Source organism: Rhyacophila brunnea, unplaced genomic scaffold (assembly GCF_057557595.1).
Source record: "Rhyacophila brunnea isolate RB1 unplaced genomic scaffold, BYU_Rbru_1.0 scaffold_15, whole genome shotgun sequence".
In the NCBI taxonomy this organism is placed as follows: Eukaryota; Metazoa; Arthropoda; class Insecta; order Trichoptera; family Rhyacophilidae; genus Rhyacophila; species Rhyacophila brunnea.
Genome location: NW_028232806.1, coordinates 26,041,995 through 26,060,783, shown reverse-complemented (window position 1 = coordinate 26,060,783; position 18,789 = coordinate 26,041,995). Strand labels below are relative to the sequence as shown.

Sequence of the window (18,789 nt, the reverse complement as noted above, 5' to 3'; positions counted from 1 at the left end):
TGATGGTAGAATTTTCATTTACACTGCGCTTAAGTTGGAAAAAAAGCAAAACCATAATTTGTTTATAATGTAATATTATAATTTATTCAAATTCTTAAAACAACAGTATTATTTCAATGGTCGAAAAGACAAGATTTTGATTCTAGAACACAGAAATGTAAGTTTGTAGTGAACATACTTTCAGCAATTTGTGTTGTATTTTTTAGCATAGTATAGTGCGATCTTTAATTAATTAGAATTCAAGTGTTATTTGTTATAAAAAACCAGCTTACTGTGGTACATTATATAAAGTTAAAAAAAATATTAAAATTGAAATATTGGTTTTCTGACTGCATAAGTAACATAATATTATAAAACTCAATGAAAAAAATATATAAAGAAATAATAAGAGTTTTGTGTAGGTATTTTATATTTTTTTATTTTACTAAAATTTAATTCACACAATAGATATAGTATATAATATTATTAAAGAATAAATAAATTCGTTTATGCAAAAAAACAGTGAAAAGTGCTCATACAAACAGCAGCTCTTAATAGCAAATCATATTATTTTTAATTAAATAATTACACAATATTAATAGTATGGTGATTATATAAGTATTTTTAGTATAAATAAAACACATTATCTTGATTAATAAATAATACAACCACTTAACTACACCCTAATCATCATAGATAATAAAATAAATCAAAAATAATATTTTATGATACTTATGTACTTGTACTAATGTAATTTTATAATGTTATATAAGAAAAATATTATATTTTTACTCACGTATATATTTAATAATAAGAAAATAAAATATATAACTTTACTTTAATATGATAAGATGTTATCTAGACAGAATATGAAAGCTTTAGTGGAAATTTCCACAGGTCGGAAATTTGTTAGGAACAGCAGGAACAGCTCCTGCGACATTTAATACGAGGCTCATTCCAAACACCATATGATCTTCTACGTGGCAATGAACCAGCCACTTTCCTGAAAATATAAATATTATATTACTTCTTGGCATATTCGTAGATTGTACCTATGTGTAAAATATACTGTCTAATGATAATATTATTATATGTTTGTTACTTCGGGTAAAGCAGACTCAAAAATAATTTTAAGTGTAACAGATTAATATCATAATTAAAATATTATAGGTGTTAGAGTAAAATGATTATGATTTTATCAATGAAAAGGAATTGATATTTTATAATATTGAATATTACCCAGCGCTTGAAATGAAAAAAATTACGAACCAAAGCGCTTGATAATTTTGTAAAAATATTAACGTAGTTATGTAGGTATTTATTTTATATGTATTTTATAAAAATAAGTGTGTTCGATTTCTTGTTACAAATTGGCTATCTAGCTCAGACGGTCAAATAAATTATTCCAAAACACTCCAATTCAAGCTTTTATATTAACCTTGACTGGTGATGATAATTTAAATGGCTAGGAAATTTTATATCTTCAAAACACTTGCCACCAATAACAGGATGTGATTTTATAAATTGATATTATAATATTATTGGTATTTTATTTTCCCAATCTGATATTTATAATTGTTAAGGTTTTTAAAAAAACAATAAAAATATTGGTTAAGTTTTTTCCCACTTCACTTCATTCTTTTTTATATACCTACAAATTAAATTTTCATAATAATTCGGCATTTTCAGTTTATATTAGTATATAAGTAAATGAATTTATTCAATATACAATGTATGTATATACAGTATACAATATACTCTATCATAGTTAAAAATATCTCAGATATAATAGCATATAATATAACACCCACGATGGCCACGCGGTTAAAGCGTTGACCTATTGCATCGTGGGTCCCAGGTTTGAATCCTGGGTCTGGCAAGTACACATATTGTTTTTCAATTTGTGTATGAGTCAGAGTATGGACCTGATAGATTGAGCAAGTGGCTGACATCCATTTCTCGTAAAAACAAAAATTGTCAGGACAAACCTCCACTCTATGGAGGTCCATATGATTCTATTAGGATCGGACATGGTCGGAAAAAAATATATATATAGTATACCTATTTGAATTAGGATTGAAATCTGTATCCATTGAATTCACACCAATGTGCTTTACCAATAAAAACTCTGTGTCTTTCTTAATTACAACAAAATTAAAGAGTATTCATACATCTATTATAGCACTTGAAGATTAATTTAATTTTGGAAATCAGCATTTGTGATTTAAATTAAAGTGCCAAGAATGAATCAACGTACTTAGTATATTAAGAAGTTAAGTAGAAATAATTATTGATATAACAAAAATTGCCGCATATCACTTGGCATCACTATGATAATAAACTATATTAGTAGGTACCTATGTATTTGATTCTGTTTCAGTTTGTTTAATTCATCTACCTCAGTTTAACAAGCTTGTCTTGTTATTGATAATTTTCATCTTATACTATAATATTATTGATTCTCGGAAACTGAAGAAATTTTTTAACTTAAAAGTTTTTTTTAATTAAATTCGGGTTTCATCAATATGTAAGCCGAATAAATAAGCATTTTATGTAAACCATACCATTAAATAATATGATTTTTACTTTGGATTCGAAATATAATATGTTGATTAAATACGGTTATATAACAAGTTAATTTAACCGACGTTTGAACCTGATACAATTAATAATTATTGAGAGTTTATAATACAAACTTATATTTTTTATTAAATATGAAATGATAAAATTACCAGGATTATCAGCTTTGAACCTGATGACTGCAAAGCCTTGACTGTGGACTCCAACTGTATCCTTCACAGCAGGATCTGTGTTGTTTCCTTTTAATAATCCAGCAGCTTCATATGCCTTAATCCTTTGAACAGTTAGTGGATTATTAGGACTTGGGAACTGTCCTTGAGATATGACAATAAACTTGAATCCGTGAACGTGAATTGGATGGATCACCGTAGACAAATCTGAAAAAATCAATATACTTTATTAATTTTCATCTTATGTTGTTACCTTTAACACCCAATCAATAATGATGAATAAGATTAATGATGTTAGTTATCGCTTAACCCACAGAATTCTGACTCTACTAGAACAATAATAGCAGTAGTAAAATGATGTAGGTAAGTACTAAAAAAATATTTTTTCTCTCTACTATAATCTCTTCATTTGATGTTTCTCACTCGTTACGTTAATCTACACATGCAAAATAAGACAAAGGGTTGTGGGAGGAATGAATTTATGTGGACTGTGATTTTTTTTTACTTTCAATAATAATTAAACTGTATTTCTCATACTGTTTATAAGGAACATCTACATACGTATCTTGGCAGATGTCTTACCTCGGTTTTACATGCATTGATTATTATTGCGAGACTATTGTTCGCCTACGTTTATATGGGAATGGTTGCGAGATTTTGATATGCGATAATATTCGATGCGTGTGAAACATGAGTTATCTTATCAATGTATCACACCTCTTTATTTATATTGCTGACTCTCGTAATTTTTCGGGTACATATTTTTATCACGTATATTAAATGTATGTTCTTACCTGGCGACGAATCAATCAAAACTATTTCGACGAGCGCATTCTGTGTAATATTAAGCATCTGAGTGCATACGCAAATCTGTAGTGCATTGCAGTATGCAGGTGTATTACCAGGACTGCAGAATTTGGAAGAATCGGCATCTTTGAATTGACTCAGAAGTGGTGAAGATTGGGCAACGTTTGAAATGTCATTCATCGTTCCTAAGAAGATGTTGTCGTTGTTGATATCTGTAAGAAAGTTATGATTTGAAGCAGGGTGTTACTTTGTGACTTTGTGAATAATATGTTGCGTTTAGTGGATAAAATTCAATATTATTATTGTCGATGTAGAAATTTTAGTTTTCTAGAATTTATGAATCTGTAAGTAAAAAAAGATTATTTAATTTTAGGTAACAACCATTCTGTAGTTGCCGGGTAAAAGAACTTAGGTCACGTTTTGTTGAAATATTTCGGGTATCACAGATTTAGTCTCATCTTAGCAAAAATTACTTTTATTATTGGTATTCAAAACATAACATATAACTAATGTTAACTAAGTAAAAAGAAACAACAATTGTTTTAAAAATTATTGTAACATAAATTTTATTGAATTCCACAGTTTTTTTTTAATTAATAGCTATTTCGTTTGTAACATAAATGTCAAGACTACAAAAATAGACAACTTGTCTACGGTTCAGAATAAAACTCAAACTTAATTGTTTTAAACAAGCTTATATGGTTTAGTAAGTGGGTATTATTTTTAAATAAATATCAACAGCGTAAGAGAAGGAAATCATTTTTTCTCATTCTACGAGCTTTATACGTCTTAAGTTATGCATCGACAGCTTTTTTTTATTTTAGTTTATCTTGACAATGGTGTAACAACCGAAAAAGCTATCGACTTAAAAATATTCTGTAGAATTTAATATTATTTATATTTTCATTTAATTAATATTGTAAACTAGTATTCTATCAAGTAAAAGCTGATTCAATTAAATAATATTTTTTAAGTTATTCTGTCATAATTTAGATATTTAACATGATAGGTTGTCAAGTAGAAATACTGTATATTTATTTCAACTACTATTATTTGTATAAAAATAGCCCTTTGCATTTAATTTTAATGGCTTTGTAATTCTATGACAGAGGAACTTTACATTATTTACAATGCTTTCCGATTTAAATATATATAACGTGGGTTTACTGCCAACAGTTGGTGGGTATGTCGATAGTTTTGGTACAGATTAATATTTATATAATGATATTATGTATGCTAGAAAAAAATCAAAGCCATCCGATATATAAAACATGCACATAAAGCACAAAGAAATAAGTATTATGTCTGATTTTATAAGGCATGTCAAACTTTTAAATTGCAATTACTCCATAACACAATTATGATGTTTAAAAAATCATTTATTGAAGTGATGAGTGAAGTAATATTCCTATACAGTTAATACTGTAATATGTTTTGCAGTAAGTGTGTGTACAATAAGTTCTTATTAAACAATGAATTTTGGGACGATTATATAATGTTTCCCAAAGGACTGTTTTTTAACTAACCCAGGAGGTGAGCACTCCATATACATTATAATCAGTGTTTGTCCAATATTCCTTTTTGCAAAGTGTCACATTTTTTTTAATTCCCTGGCTATCTTTATATATTTATTGGTCTCCATATTTGTTTTATGTTTTAAAAGTACGATTGCTTTGCAACTATTAAAATACTTAGCAAAGCACAAAAAATTCAGGTGTTTTTGATGAGTAATACATTAAAACATTTTCATATTGATATTATCATTATTATGATATAACTTTTTTAGACCATTATAAAAATATTATGATGTAGTTAATTCAAAATAATAAAATAAAGGATATCAATGTCAATTATTTATAACCGTGTAAGCAAGAGAACTCTGTCCCGATATCCTTAAAATAAACAGATTGCAAAACGGTAGACTTATGAACTATACATAATGTAATCACTATTATTGTTATCATTTTAAAAGCATGCACATATTTGCTTGAGTATTTTAAAAATCCGTAGATTATGTAATACTTACTAAAAAATGGGACGTAAGTCCTATTGTTGAAAAACTGGCTGGTAATCATTTGCTTTACGGTAAAAGTGAGGTAGAATTTTTGATCAGGGGGCCCAATGTAATAATCAGGTCCTTCAGGGGCTTTCAAGTCCTCGATGCAAACATTGTTTGCATTTCCTGTACATGGTTGTACTTGGTCATTCATAGTCTGAAAGAAAATAAATTATTAAGTACTTATTTAACTGATAAACCAATATGATAAGAGTTTTTATAAATTTGCCAATATATAATCAGAATTCCTTAGACGAATATTTAATAATATGAAATAATAGTCGTTTATGCGATATCTCACGTTTGAAACGATGTATTCATACATATTATAATAATGTGTAAAATACGAGAATATTAACCAATATTCTTCAGAGAATCTTCTGCGTATTGTAATCACATTGCGTGATATCATTAATATTACAATCTAACAACTTACCGTCTGAAAATAGTATTAGGAGCATTTTTATATTGATTTTTTTATTAACGTTATGTAGGTATATGTATTTTGAATTATACATGTTCATTAATATAATTGATGTATTTACTATCAATTGCGGCAGTAATTTTTAGTTGCAGTTGCTAGAAAATGATCAGTACGCCTAATTTTATGTTACAACGTTTTTATTAGCTCGTATTCTTGTTTTTCCGGTGGTTGTTTGTCCAGTACAAATCTTGCAATCAATTTTTAACTAACTTCCCGACTAGCTAGACATTTGAAACTTTAAGAATATATCAGAACACGATGCAAATGCATTTTTTTATTACTTTTAGCTATTTTTAAGCAGAATTGAATTCATTTTCAGTTAATACTGTGTTGTATGACAAGTTATTTCGGAAGAAATCCGTAATCCAATCCACTACTATTTGTTGCTAGAGGTCTGGGGTCCTAGCAACTAAATTATTAATATATACGTGCGTTACTGTGGAAATCAATATGAAATGTTAAAATGACATTTCAGTATTATTTCTATCAAGTAAATTTTTTTTTGATCATTTAAGCTAGTCAAGTCAGGTTTATATGATTCAACAGAAAATTTAAAAACGTTGTAAATAAAAATTTCTTTTTATCTTGTAATTATTTAATTTTCGCTTCTCAACGGACCATAATAATTATGAGCCCTCAAAGAGTAGAGGTTTTTCGTTAACATACTTTTTTACGACTATTAGTTATTAGCTATGTCTTCCAGTCTATATTATTCGTTGTACGGGGTCAACCACACATTGAAAAATAACATCATTTGTTACCTAGTCATGGAGTTGAAAATAAATCTCACATATTCCTAAGCGGCCGCTCTATTACCTCGACTACCATTTGTGTAGAATGGGTGTTTATGATTTTCACTGTTTTAATTGATATTAAACGGTGAATAGAATACCAAGAAACCTTATGTACTATATTTAGAGTCGCCTTTTAAAACTTGAGGAAAGTTGAGAAAAAATTCTTGGATTACTTCTTACCACAACTTGCGGAAATCCAGTATAGTTTGGAATTGTAGAAGGAATTAATCCTAGAGTCCCGGTCGATAGGTAAGAAATGACAGCTGTCTATAAAAAATATTTAAATAGTTATTAATATGTTCATTATTACCACTTACTAAACACAAGCAAATTTAATATACGTATGTGTGTGATTGATATAAAAATTTACAATGAATAAGGACTGCCGTAAAAATTTAGAGGCTTTTCATCAACCTCGGCTGATGAAAATGAATGAACTGAATTATCAAAGATATTGATGATATTATAATTATTATAATTAATAACCAGTATCACTTTCTGTCAATCAAATATTTTGCATATAACTATAATATTATTATTCAGTATTACTTACATCACATCAGTATTTAGAGATAGACGAAACCTATTTGAAAACCGGAAACTTAAAAGGGTGTTAGTGCCGTTTTCAAAAATAGAAGGTAAAGGAAATTTAAGAATACACTCAAACATTCAATTCACACATCAAATATACGATAATTCATACAACCAACGCCATCTTCTGAAAATTTCAAGAATCATTTCCGGGCATAAGTGGCACTTGTACCCTTCTGTAGGACATTTGCATTGGCACATGCTATCAATTTCCTAAATAAAACTGTTTTCATAATTTTTGGCACATACAGCCTTTTAAGTTTCCGGTATTCATTTATTATTCAAGAAAAAATTCACATGATTTAAGAATAATATGACAGTATTATAATTTGAAAACATATCAGAAATAATAATTATAATATAACCACTAGAAAAATCTTTTTCAAAAAAATATGACGCTCAGCGGGAATCGAACAATTTAGCGTAATGGTCATTTGTGTTATTTGGACTTATTATTAGCGGTATGATTTTAAAAATACTTATTTTCTAAAAACCCTGTTGAAAAAATTATTGACCGTGGTCTATTTAAATGATAATTGCGGACTTATTTACCCGATATTGAGTCATTTCGTAACAACTTTTAAGACATCTTTTTTATTGAATTGAGTGCAATTCACCCATAAAAAAAAATTCCGTCAATTTTCCAGGCTAATAAAATAAACTTCTTAACCCGCATTCAACCTTAATAAAATTGTATTTTATAGTAAATTAAATGTTTGAGTAAATGGTACTCACCTGGAAAATCCTTCTGGCGCCACAGGCACCAATAGACTTTGCATGGAACCAAAACATGCCTGGTCTTATGTTACCCTGGTCAGCCGTTACTATGACGTCGTATCGTTCTCCTGTCAGGATAACCAAGGTGTCGACTTGTACCGGATTTACATTGTTGCCATCAGTAGCAATGATTGTCATTCTATGATTTTGGATCTATTTTACAACAAATCAATTATACGTAGTTAGATCTTACTTATTCGAAAGTAATATAATGCTACCCATATAAAAATATTGACATATGAATCATATGTGATAGATTATTCTATCTAAAAATGATCAAAAAAGTAGATAATATAGCAAGATAGTGGTGAAATTTAGCGTGTTCATTTTTTTTTTGGATTGGGCCGGAGTAACTTAAATTTTTCTAAGATTATTTCTAAGTTTCGTTTCATTGACTGTTGTGTTAGAGTAAGCTTTAAGAATTATAAATTATTACCAAGTTCTTTTTTCATTGACTGTAAGCATAGCTATATAAAAGTATTATAATACAGATAGTACTCAACAGTCAATGTATATCAGAGATATTATATTCAAAGTATATAATATATAATACATTAATGTGAAAAAATAATTTTATTTTAATATAAATTGTTTAATAAATACCTGAATTTGTATGGGACAAATCGTACTGGCCGCACTGATAATTCTGAATCTGTATCTTAGCCCCTGTTTCACATAGAATGTTTCATATGGGGATACAGTAAATTGCTGAGTAGAGTTCTGAAAATATAACTTAATATTATAAAAAGACACTTATCGAACAGACAATTATTTTATTACATAATCAGTTTAAAACCAAATGATAATAAAGCCATAACTTATCAAACTGCTTTTAGTGTTGTTTAAAAAAAATAAACTCCACAACCAATGTTTCAATTATAATAAATTTATTAAGTATTCATTATCAAATCAAACGTTAACCTAGTAATTTTAGCTATGGGTTTTTGTATTTTGAATCAAGGTATCAAATAATGTCTCAATAATTATAAGAATGACAGTTTATTAATAAATAACATTTTGTGTAATAATAATTCTTAGATATTGTGGGCTAGTTAAAATTCTTAAATAATATAATAAACTACAAAGTATTGATAATATCTAAATTTAATTGGGCTTAAGCTAACACTGATTTTATAGAAGATGTCAACAATTTAAATGCCCATAACTCCATAATATGTTTTGAGACATATAAATAATTGGCAATAACCTAACGATATTACGGCGTAATTACGCAGTCGAAGAAAGTTAACCAAAGTAATAACACCTCACGTTTCAAGCTAAAATTTTGGAATATTATTATCAAAATATTCTTTTTTGTACTCCAAAAAAAATCATTGGGTACATTAAAAAGTTGCACTTGCATAAGTGAAATTTTATTATTACTATTCTGTATTATATAATATTTTATTATATAACATCATATTATGGGCTTCCACATAGAGACGGTTGTATTTTTTGGCAGACACCGGATTCAAATACAGGATCCTACGATATTATCGGACGACGCTTTACCATCAGTGACATCAAAATAAATAATAACTTAATACACACCACTAAATATTTTCCTCGTCCGTTTATCAAAACTGCTTCCGGTAAGAGTCCAGGTAGTCTTGTAGGGAGCCCAATGAGGAACATTTCTGGCGCATCATGAGAATAGTCAGCGACAATAATGGTGTGTTCATCTCTGTCATATAAGTTGGCCACGCTATCGAGGCTTACTGGCTTTCGAACGATCAGGCCACCATAGGCTCCATTATAGCGTTGTACTCCTGGAAAATATGAAAAAAAATTATAATTGAATAAATGCTTGGAATAATTGTTGTTAAGTAGTTGAATACTTATGATTCTATTTTAATGGAAGAGGGTATTTTAAATATATTTTTGGGACTGTCCATTAGGTAAGGCTGTGGCCTTTCATCCGGGGGCTCCTGGTTTTATTCTTGGTTGGCTCATAATAAATCTGTTGATTTTCTCAAAGTCTAGACGTTCATGATTGGATAGTATTATTATATTATGTGCTAGTGGCGTAGAGTAACTTTTCTATAGAGGTAAGCTATGAAGATCAAAGAAAAAGTGCACACTTGTCAGGTGTTCTTACAGGAAATAAAAACAGAATATGATATTACTAATGAATAATAGGTACACACAAATGACAACGATACGTTAAATCGAAAAAAAAATCATAGCTTACTGGCGATACAGAATTGAGCAATGAGTCTAAATTATGTGTTTTTATAAGTACACATAAAAAATCATTACGTCATAATAATTTTAATTTTAAAAACAATCTTCATTTAACATGTGACTGATTGCTATAGAGGTCACGTGAGGCAAAAAAGTCAATACAAAATCTGCATTTCTTGAAAAATAATCATAATACATACAATAGTTGACAAGAAATGGCCTATATTTTATTTACATTTATATTATAATACAAGCCTACATTTACGACAGATGTCGTTGAAAAATTAATTTATTTTTGTGGAATATAAAATAATCGAGTTATTATTTAAATACGTTAATATGCAATCAAAAACTATTTTTCTTAAGAAGGTAGGATTTAAATAATCGAGTAAAATGGAGTCTTTGCCATTTTAATGCTTGATATAATATTATATTTCTGAGTGTAGTAAGAGTAACATATGTAGTAATTGAGAACATACCTGAGTGTGAATGATAAAAGAACGTTCCAGCTTCTTCTACGTAAAATGCGTAACGGAAGCTCGTTGCTGGATGGATTGGACACTGAGTTACGAATGGGACTCCATCCATATAAGGGGTGCGCTTTTGTAAGATTCCGTGCCAATGGATGGAGTACGAATCAGAATGCAAAAGATTTTGCGTGTCAATTATAACCAAATCATTTTGGCAAACCTGGAATAATTCAATCCAGAGATACAGACATATATATCAGAAAAATTATATAAAATTATTTATGTATACTGTTAACTTCCTAAGTCTTCGACAAGTTAGTAATACCAAGGTTATACGAGATCAGTTATCGTTAATTTTAAGTTTGTAATAATCTTACCTTATAATATGATGTATAAGGTAAGATTGGATGTAATGTAATATGGATGTTTTTTAACATATTTTATGTTTTATTTAGGTAGGATTTGGTAAGTCTGATCATAGATGTTAAAGAAAAAAGGCAGAATATGTATTTATTTTATTTTAAGTTTGTTTTTAATGCAGATTTATTTTTTGCAAGGTTCAAAGTGTAGGCACTTAAGTGAATCTAAATAATCGTGATATTGTTATATCCACATCAGGATTTTCGATAGTTGTATTAAGCTGTGGTAAAACGATGATGAAAATTATTATACTGAATTGTGTTTCTTAGACTGCAGACTGCAAAATAAAATTTAAATGCTTAGAGCTATTAATGTAAAAGTTTACACTACATACAAAGACAATTCATATTTAAATAGCCTATGGTTGTATCTTAAATATTTGTTAACTCACTTCAATTAGAGGTCCAGGAACCTGTCTGTTCATTGTTAGGAGCGATTTTTCAAATCCATCAGCTGGAATACATTGAGGCAAATAACAGTCGGAAAGGACACCTCTTGAGCAATTTCCGCAAGCCCTGGAATATGAAAAGTTGTTATTTAAATCAAATTATATTATATTAAGAACTGCCCACACAATAGTTGACAACATCATAAAAGTTGCTAATTTGGTCAAATTGTCAATTTTATCTAGTGAAAATAAACAGTAAGTTGTTAGTGCGAAAGTTATTTAAATTCATTACCAAATCAAACAATAAATATTTTATGAGGTTGTCAACCATTATAATGAATATATTATTATGTCGATAATATTTTTTTGTCTCTTATCATGAAATAGTAGTGAATATACTGGGATTTTGTGGGATCATGTTTTTAAAATAGCACTAGATGTGTATGAAAAAATAGTACCACTTCCCCATAGGATAATATGTTATTATTTTTTTATAATGTAATACTATTCTATGCTAACCACCGGAAGTGTATTTTTTCTATTTGAAAATGGAATTGTTTGAGAATGTATATCAGCCATATAATATAATGGTAGGTAGAGAATACACTTTTATAATATTTTGACTTTTTACTATTACACTGATACGGCTCTTCACCTGATTACCTCGCATAAAATTAGATCAAATAATATTTACTCATATTAAGTTATTACGTAGTAATCAATAAATAAATATATAATGTGTGTAAAATAATATTTTTTGAATATATTACACCATTGCCATCCTAGAGCCGGAGTGCAAATTTATGAAATGACAACTCCACATACTTACTAAATTTAATAAATTATCGATGTTATGAATCAGGCATCATTTTTTAGTACATAAATATTTATTAATATTTACCAAACCACTTTGGATGTTTATATGTTCCAACTACATACGCCAGAAGGAGTAAATCTAATGTGGGTTTTATTTCATAATTCTTAAAATAGTCTACTTCCAAATATTTACTTTATAATTTTTGTATAAACTCTTTATACTGTTTTTATAATACTAACGTCTTAAATTAATAACATTAATTAAAGTTTACTATATTAATTATGTAAATAAAAATTGTTATAAACTAGTAGTAAACACTTGGAAGAGGATAAGTGTTTTTGTATGTACATACTATGATATTGTTGGTTTGGTTATGAAGTTATATCAGTTATTTACATATTAATTACCTACATAATACATAATGGCATAAAATTCTAGTATATAAAGATATAGAAGTATAATATAAAATACACTTACGCTCCCATAGCTGCATAATTTTCAACACGGAATCTGTCATAGCAAATTCTTCTTGGTGCATTAGCTATGCATGGCCTCTTGCAATCGGTGCCTTCAATATCCACAGCGTATGTATCCGTTTTAAGATATCGGTCCAAATCGTTCAAATCAATATCATCGGGAATTTCTGAAACGAGATTACGATTATGAGATAGGTACCTTTAATATTTTTGAAGAGAGCATGTCGTCTTGTCAAACACCCTATTTATGTTGGATAATTTTTATTAAATACATTAGGATATATATATTGATTACAAAATGTATAATGTGTAAAGGGAACTTATTAATATTATAGTCAATATATTAACTATTTTCCAAGCATTTGGATAATTATTAAAGTTCGGTTTGATTCAGATACTTGTAATTTTATTAGAATCGATTTTCTAGATGATTTTAAATGAGTAATTTAATGCTCGATATTTTTAATTCACGGTGGCTGAGTGTCTTACGCGTCGGATTTAAATGTCGTGAGTCCTAGGTTCGAACCCTGGGTCTGAATATGTGTATTTATATTGTTTTCTTATTTGTGTTTTGAGTCAGAGTATGGATCTAATAGGTTTTTTTAAGAATTATTAATAACCATGTTCTTGTTTTTTCGTACAAGATGGTTGTTAGTAATTTTGGATAATCAAAAACACCCAGGCTATGAGAAAAACATATAAATAGTGTGTCCTCATCGAAAATTAAACCCATAACTCTCGGGCAGAAGGCCAGTGCCTTACCCACTACACCACGAGAGCTGCCTGGACCTAATAAGTAGAGCAAGTGGTTGATATCTATTTCTCGTAAAAACCAAAATCTGTTAATATAAACGTCAACCCTGTAGAGGCACATATATCCATATAAGAATTGGACACGGTCAAAAGAAAAGAAAATTTTTAATTGTTATAATATAAGTAGTATTCAAAAATATATTTGTTATACTCTGGATACAATATGAAACTCTGTATGTATCTTAGAAGATATTATATATAATATTATTATAAAGATGTTCTAGCATAAAAAGTTAATTTTGAAGATTACAAAATAAGTCATTGTTTATTTTTTAACTTTACTTATACTTTCGTACGATTTACGTTATAAGTTAATTATTACATACCTATAATGGGACGTTCTTGTGCATTTGAAAAAGCCAGTATAAACTCGAAAATACAGAAAAATAACAATATTTTGCGAAGGTTGATCATTTTGGAAGAACACTTTCAAACAACTGTGACAAATTAACGGTTGTATTAAACTGTCAGAGACAAGTATATTCAGTACCCTTTAGTTGTTGGTTTATATATTATTGTATTATATTCAAAAGCAGTGTGCAAAAGATCTAATGTAATTATTATTGTTTTTTTAAGGTATTTAAATTAACCAATTGCCATTGTTAATCTATTTTTCTTTTCTCCTAATGAAATATTATTGCACACATAAATAATCCATTGATATCAATCTTAAGTAAATAAATGGACAATTGCAGTTCACTATTGTTGTGAGTATTTTTATGATTTATACATTATTACTGTTGGTTGTTTACGAAACAGAGATTGATAAGGTAAGATATTTCATTGTATTTTGCGTGTGCATTGTTTTTTTTCCCTTCTTAAGCTATAATTCTAATAACTTAGTTAATAATGTTCTTTTCTCGTTAGTCTTACGTATTTTGATATCATGCCTGTATCCCGTAGTTTGCTGTATATTATATCTTGTGTAATATGGTATTTAGCGGCCTTCCAGACCGACGGAATTTGGCTGGCTTGAAGAAAGTGCAAGCAGGGTCGAGAGTACCTTAAGTCATCTGCAGCACGTGGCTGACAGGGGTCCAACGTAGATTCTAAACTTTAATTGTAAATGCTGCATGACTTGCATTTTTATCCCCTTGTTACTCTTAAAGTCATAACAGCCATACCCATTATCCGCCGATAAGTAAGGTTACGTTAGATACCAAAACTGCATATGAGTGGTTCACAAGCATAGTGAACCAAGTCTATTCTGTTTTTCTTGAGTAAGCTAAGTTCAAACGTAGTATTTGAGTATTTTTTATTCTGTAAAGGTATGATTTCCATTACACAATAACTTTATAATTGTAATTATACCCTTACAGAATTAGAAATACTCAAATATTATGTTTGAACCGAGCTTACTCAAAAAAACCAGAATGGACTTGGTTCACTATGCTTGTGAACCACTCATATGTATATATCCATAATTTAAAACAACCCTTTTATAATATAAATACATATTTAAAAAAATGGTACTGTTCGGTTATACCGGAGGCAGCGGAAAACGCATTTTGAAAATAGCCGATAAACTGGATTATTTGTTAGGTTAACCTAACCAAACCTAACCTAACCTAACCTAACCTAACCTAACCCAACCTAACCGAACCTAAACTAACCCAAACTAACAAATAATCCAGTTTATCGGCTATTTTCAAAATGCGTTTTCCGCTGCCTCCGGTATAACCGAACAGTACCAAAAAAATCAAAAAAAAAATTTACTTAACGAAATTTATAACCTACACAATTGCATTCCAAAAGTCTAATTTGTTGACGTTTTATTCTAATGTGTATGTTTCTGATCTCCTTTTATTTTTCTTTTCGCATTTTCAATAAAAAAAAAATTAAGTATTCTGTATTATTAAAAAATATTAATTAATTAGGTACGTATATATTTTTTTTAAATAAACTTAAAAAAAACATAATTAAATGGGTGCATGCTAATCTTTCTAACAGAGTTGCGAAAATTTCTGTAAAAATTACTACTTTAAAAATATTACTATCTTCCCTCGTAATACAGCGAACGAAACTAGCTTCTTACACCCTACCAAGGATTCCGGATTTGAATCCTAGTGATGTCTCGATACATTATTTTATAAATATGGTAATTTTTGTTATTCTCTGTTTTATTAGTGATAAAGGTAAATAAATACATATATTTATTTAATTAAACAAATATTTTATAATATTTAAGAATGTAACATTCTTAATTGAAAATAAACTAAATAATTTGAAAACTCTTAAAATAAATATATTATAACTACTTGAAAAACACCCAGACATCCAGCTGGATAGTCATTATAAAATACAATTAATATTCCATTGACACTAAAGGGAAGTCAAAGTACCAAAAAGACATTTTGTGCAATTTAAATCGATATGGACAATGATGATAGTAAACAGATTGTAATCATCACAGACGAAGATTTTTTATTAACCTGTCGCATCAATGTAGTCCAAATAAATGATAGATTAGGTACTTAGAATGTTTTTGCATAACATTCTAAATAAATGTATATTTTATTTTGATTGAAGAAATGTCTTTCCACCAATATTTGACATTTGACACCATTCAAATATCACGCATATTGTTAAATATTATTATTCTCGTACACTCAATACTGTTATGTTATTTTAAACTTTTACTTTTACCTTGGAAAATTATATTATTTACCTACTTAATATTTTATATCTAAATTTAAAAAAATATATTCTATGTAGCCGCTTACAATATTGAATATAATAATTTAAGTATGCATGTTACATACACATCTACCATTCTTTGAAATTAACCCAATGCTTATGGGCCGCACAAAATTGTGTTTTTGCTAATTACTTTTCAAATGCAAATTAACACGTTAATTATAAAATTAATTAAAAGGGCCCGTAAGCATTATGTTAATACAGATTATTATATTATAAACGTCATCATATTGTGTTTTTTATGCGTATAGTGTTATATGGTTATATCATTTAGCCTTGAGTAGTTTCAGTCTTACAAAAAACCTAACTGATGGCTGTTAATTGAATTGATGCTTTGGTAAATCCGCTATTACTTGTGATAGGAATAATTTTTGTGTGTTTTTGTGTGAAGTGTGAAGTGTGTGTGGTGTGTGAAGTGTGAAGAGGCGATGTTGGACCTGACTCGGACTCGTGTACGCTGTGGACACCAAAAGAGAGCTTTAAGCCAACCAGATTCAGGCATCCTAGAAGGCCACTAAATAATGCTTTATATAAAGTGTTTGCAGCAGAGCTACTGGTATGGCCTGGAATGATGCTAAAATAGCGAGCAACAGGATTATTGGTGTCGTCTACATATTATATGCTCCTGCAAGTGTTGGATATGGCCAAAAAATAGTATCAGTATTTTGATCACATGGTGTGGTTTATAATAAAACTGTGGAAACCAAAGTTTTTATTTGATTTTAAATATTGTTAAATTATTTATCATATGAATAATGCTCTTCATAGTTGTGTTTGTAGCATCCCATGTGAATATTACTATTAAGTGTAAATTCTTGGTGGAAATATATTATATTTTTTTAATATACATTATTATTGAATACTACCTCCACTTAGTTTAGTGATAATCATGACTGGTTTTATCTACCTTAAAGATATCAGTGATAAAGTATTGATATTGTCCTTTTGAAACATATGAAACAGATCTTGATTGTTATTAAATTAAACCAAAGTAGTAATACATAACACTCATATTATTATTGTATATTTATTTAAGTAATGCAATGTATTTCCACCAAGAATTGACAGTTAACATCATAAAAAAAGAAAGGTTAAATTTACTGTCAATATTATTGGTATCCGGTGTGATGGGGGATATAAATGAGATAATATTGTGGGAAATGGACAGTTGGTAAAATTTCAATAAAAAACGTAAATGTGTGCAAATACTTTAATATAGATAAGCAGTAAAATTAAGATAAAAACTCAACAATATAAATTTTATTTGTGTAAAAAATCTTTATTTGAACACATTTGTTCAATTCATTTATTTATTTTTATTGAGATATATCAATATAGATAAAAAATAATACACATTTTCTTGTAAATAAAGCTTGTAATAGGCATAATATTATAACAATATTTTACTAACCTACATGGCGTTCATGTATTGCGTGTGGATAAATATACTTCCTTTTATCAATTTTAATAATATATGTTGTCATGAAATTGTTATTCACAACAATAAAATATATATTTGCATGTCAAATAGATTTTAAAAAAATAATGATAAAAATTTAATTGAAAAGATAACCTACTATCTATATATTTGCATACGATAAAAGTAATCAAAGAATATTATTATATCTACAAACCAATATAATATTATTAATATTATAAAACGCAATTTAATGCAATATTCATACGTATATGTTAGTATTTGTGTAATAATATGGTTACTACGAATTTGATTCATATTAAAATAATATTTCGTTTTTGAGTTGTTAAAACCTCCGACATAACAAAATACAATTTTACAGGAGAGTCAAAAGAATGCTTTATTCAGTCCGTTTCTAAAGTTATGCTTTGCTGGTTTGAATGTCGCAATTCAAATTCACGTGTTGGATTTCAATTTGTCTTTGATTACTGGCTAAAACTCAAGGGTTTGATTGAATGTCTTACAAATAATTAGGTTTCCTAGAGACAACTCACATTTTATGATTTTTTTTATTTTCAGTTAATAATACCAAGTTATTCTAACTGAATCAATCTTTATAAAAAAATAGTTGGATATCAAAAAAATATCATTTTTAATATTATGTAAAAACTACTTCCAAAATCGCTCTTGGGTAAACTATATTCTGGCCTTAGAGTCTTTTTAACCAACCAGAAATCTTTATTTTTTCTCTCACTGCTATAATGGCGTATTTTACAAATTTTAAAAGGACACATAATATGATCCATAAATACTTTAAAAAATAAAATCCATAATATTACCCATTAGTATTCATGATTTGTCATTACTAT

The 18,789-nt window shown here is 28.3% G+C and overlaps 1 protein-coding gene across 1 annotated transcript; it reads right to left on the bottom strand.

Moving 5' to 3' along the window:
- Window positions 1-857: 857 nt before the first annotated feature.
- On the bottom strand, window positions 858-14,934 carry LOC147075077 (multicopper oxidase 3-like). The gene is made up of 8 exons (XM_085943303.1): window positions 14,931-14,934; window positions 12,995-13,160; window positions 11,704-11,827; window positions 10,902-11,112; window positions 9,790-10,007; window positions 8,842-8,958; window positions 2,712-2,868; window positions 858-982 (listed from the first exon to the last, which is right to left on the bottom strand). Exons 1-8 carry the CDS (start codon window positions 14,932-14,934, stop codon window positions 858-860), a joined length of 1,122 nt encoding a protein of 373 aa, XP_085799429.1.
- Window positions 14,935-18,789: the final 3,855 nt, after the last annotated feature.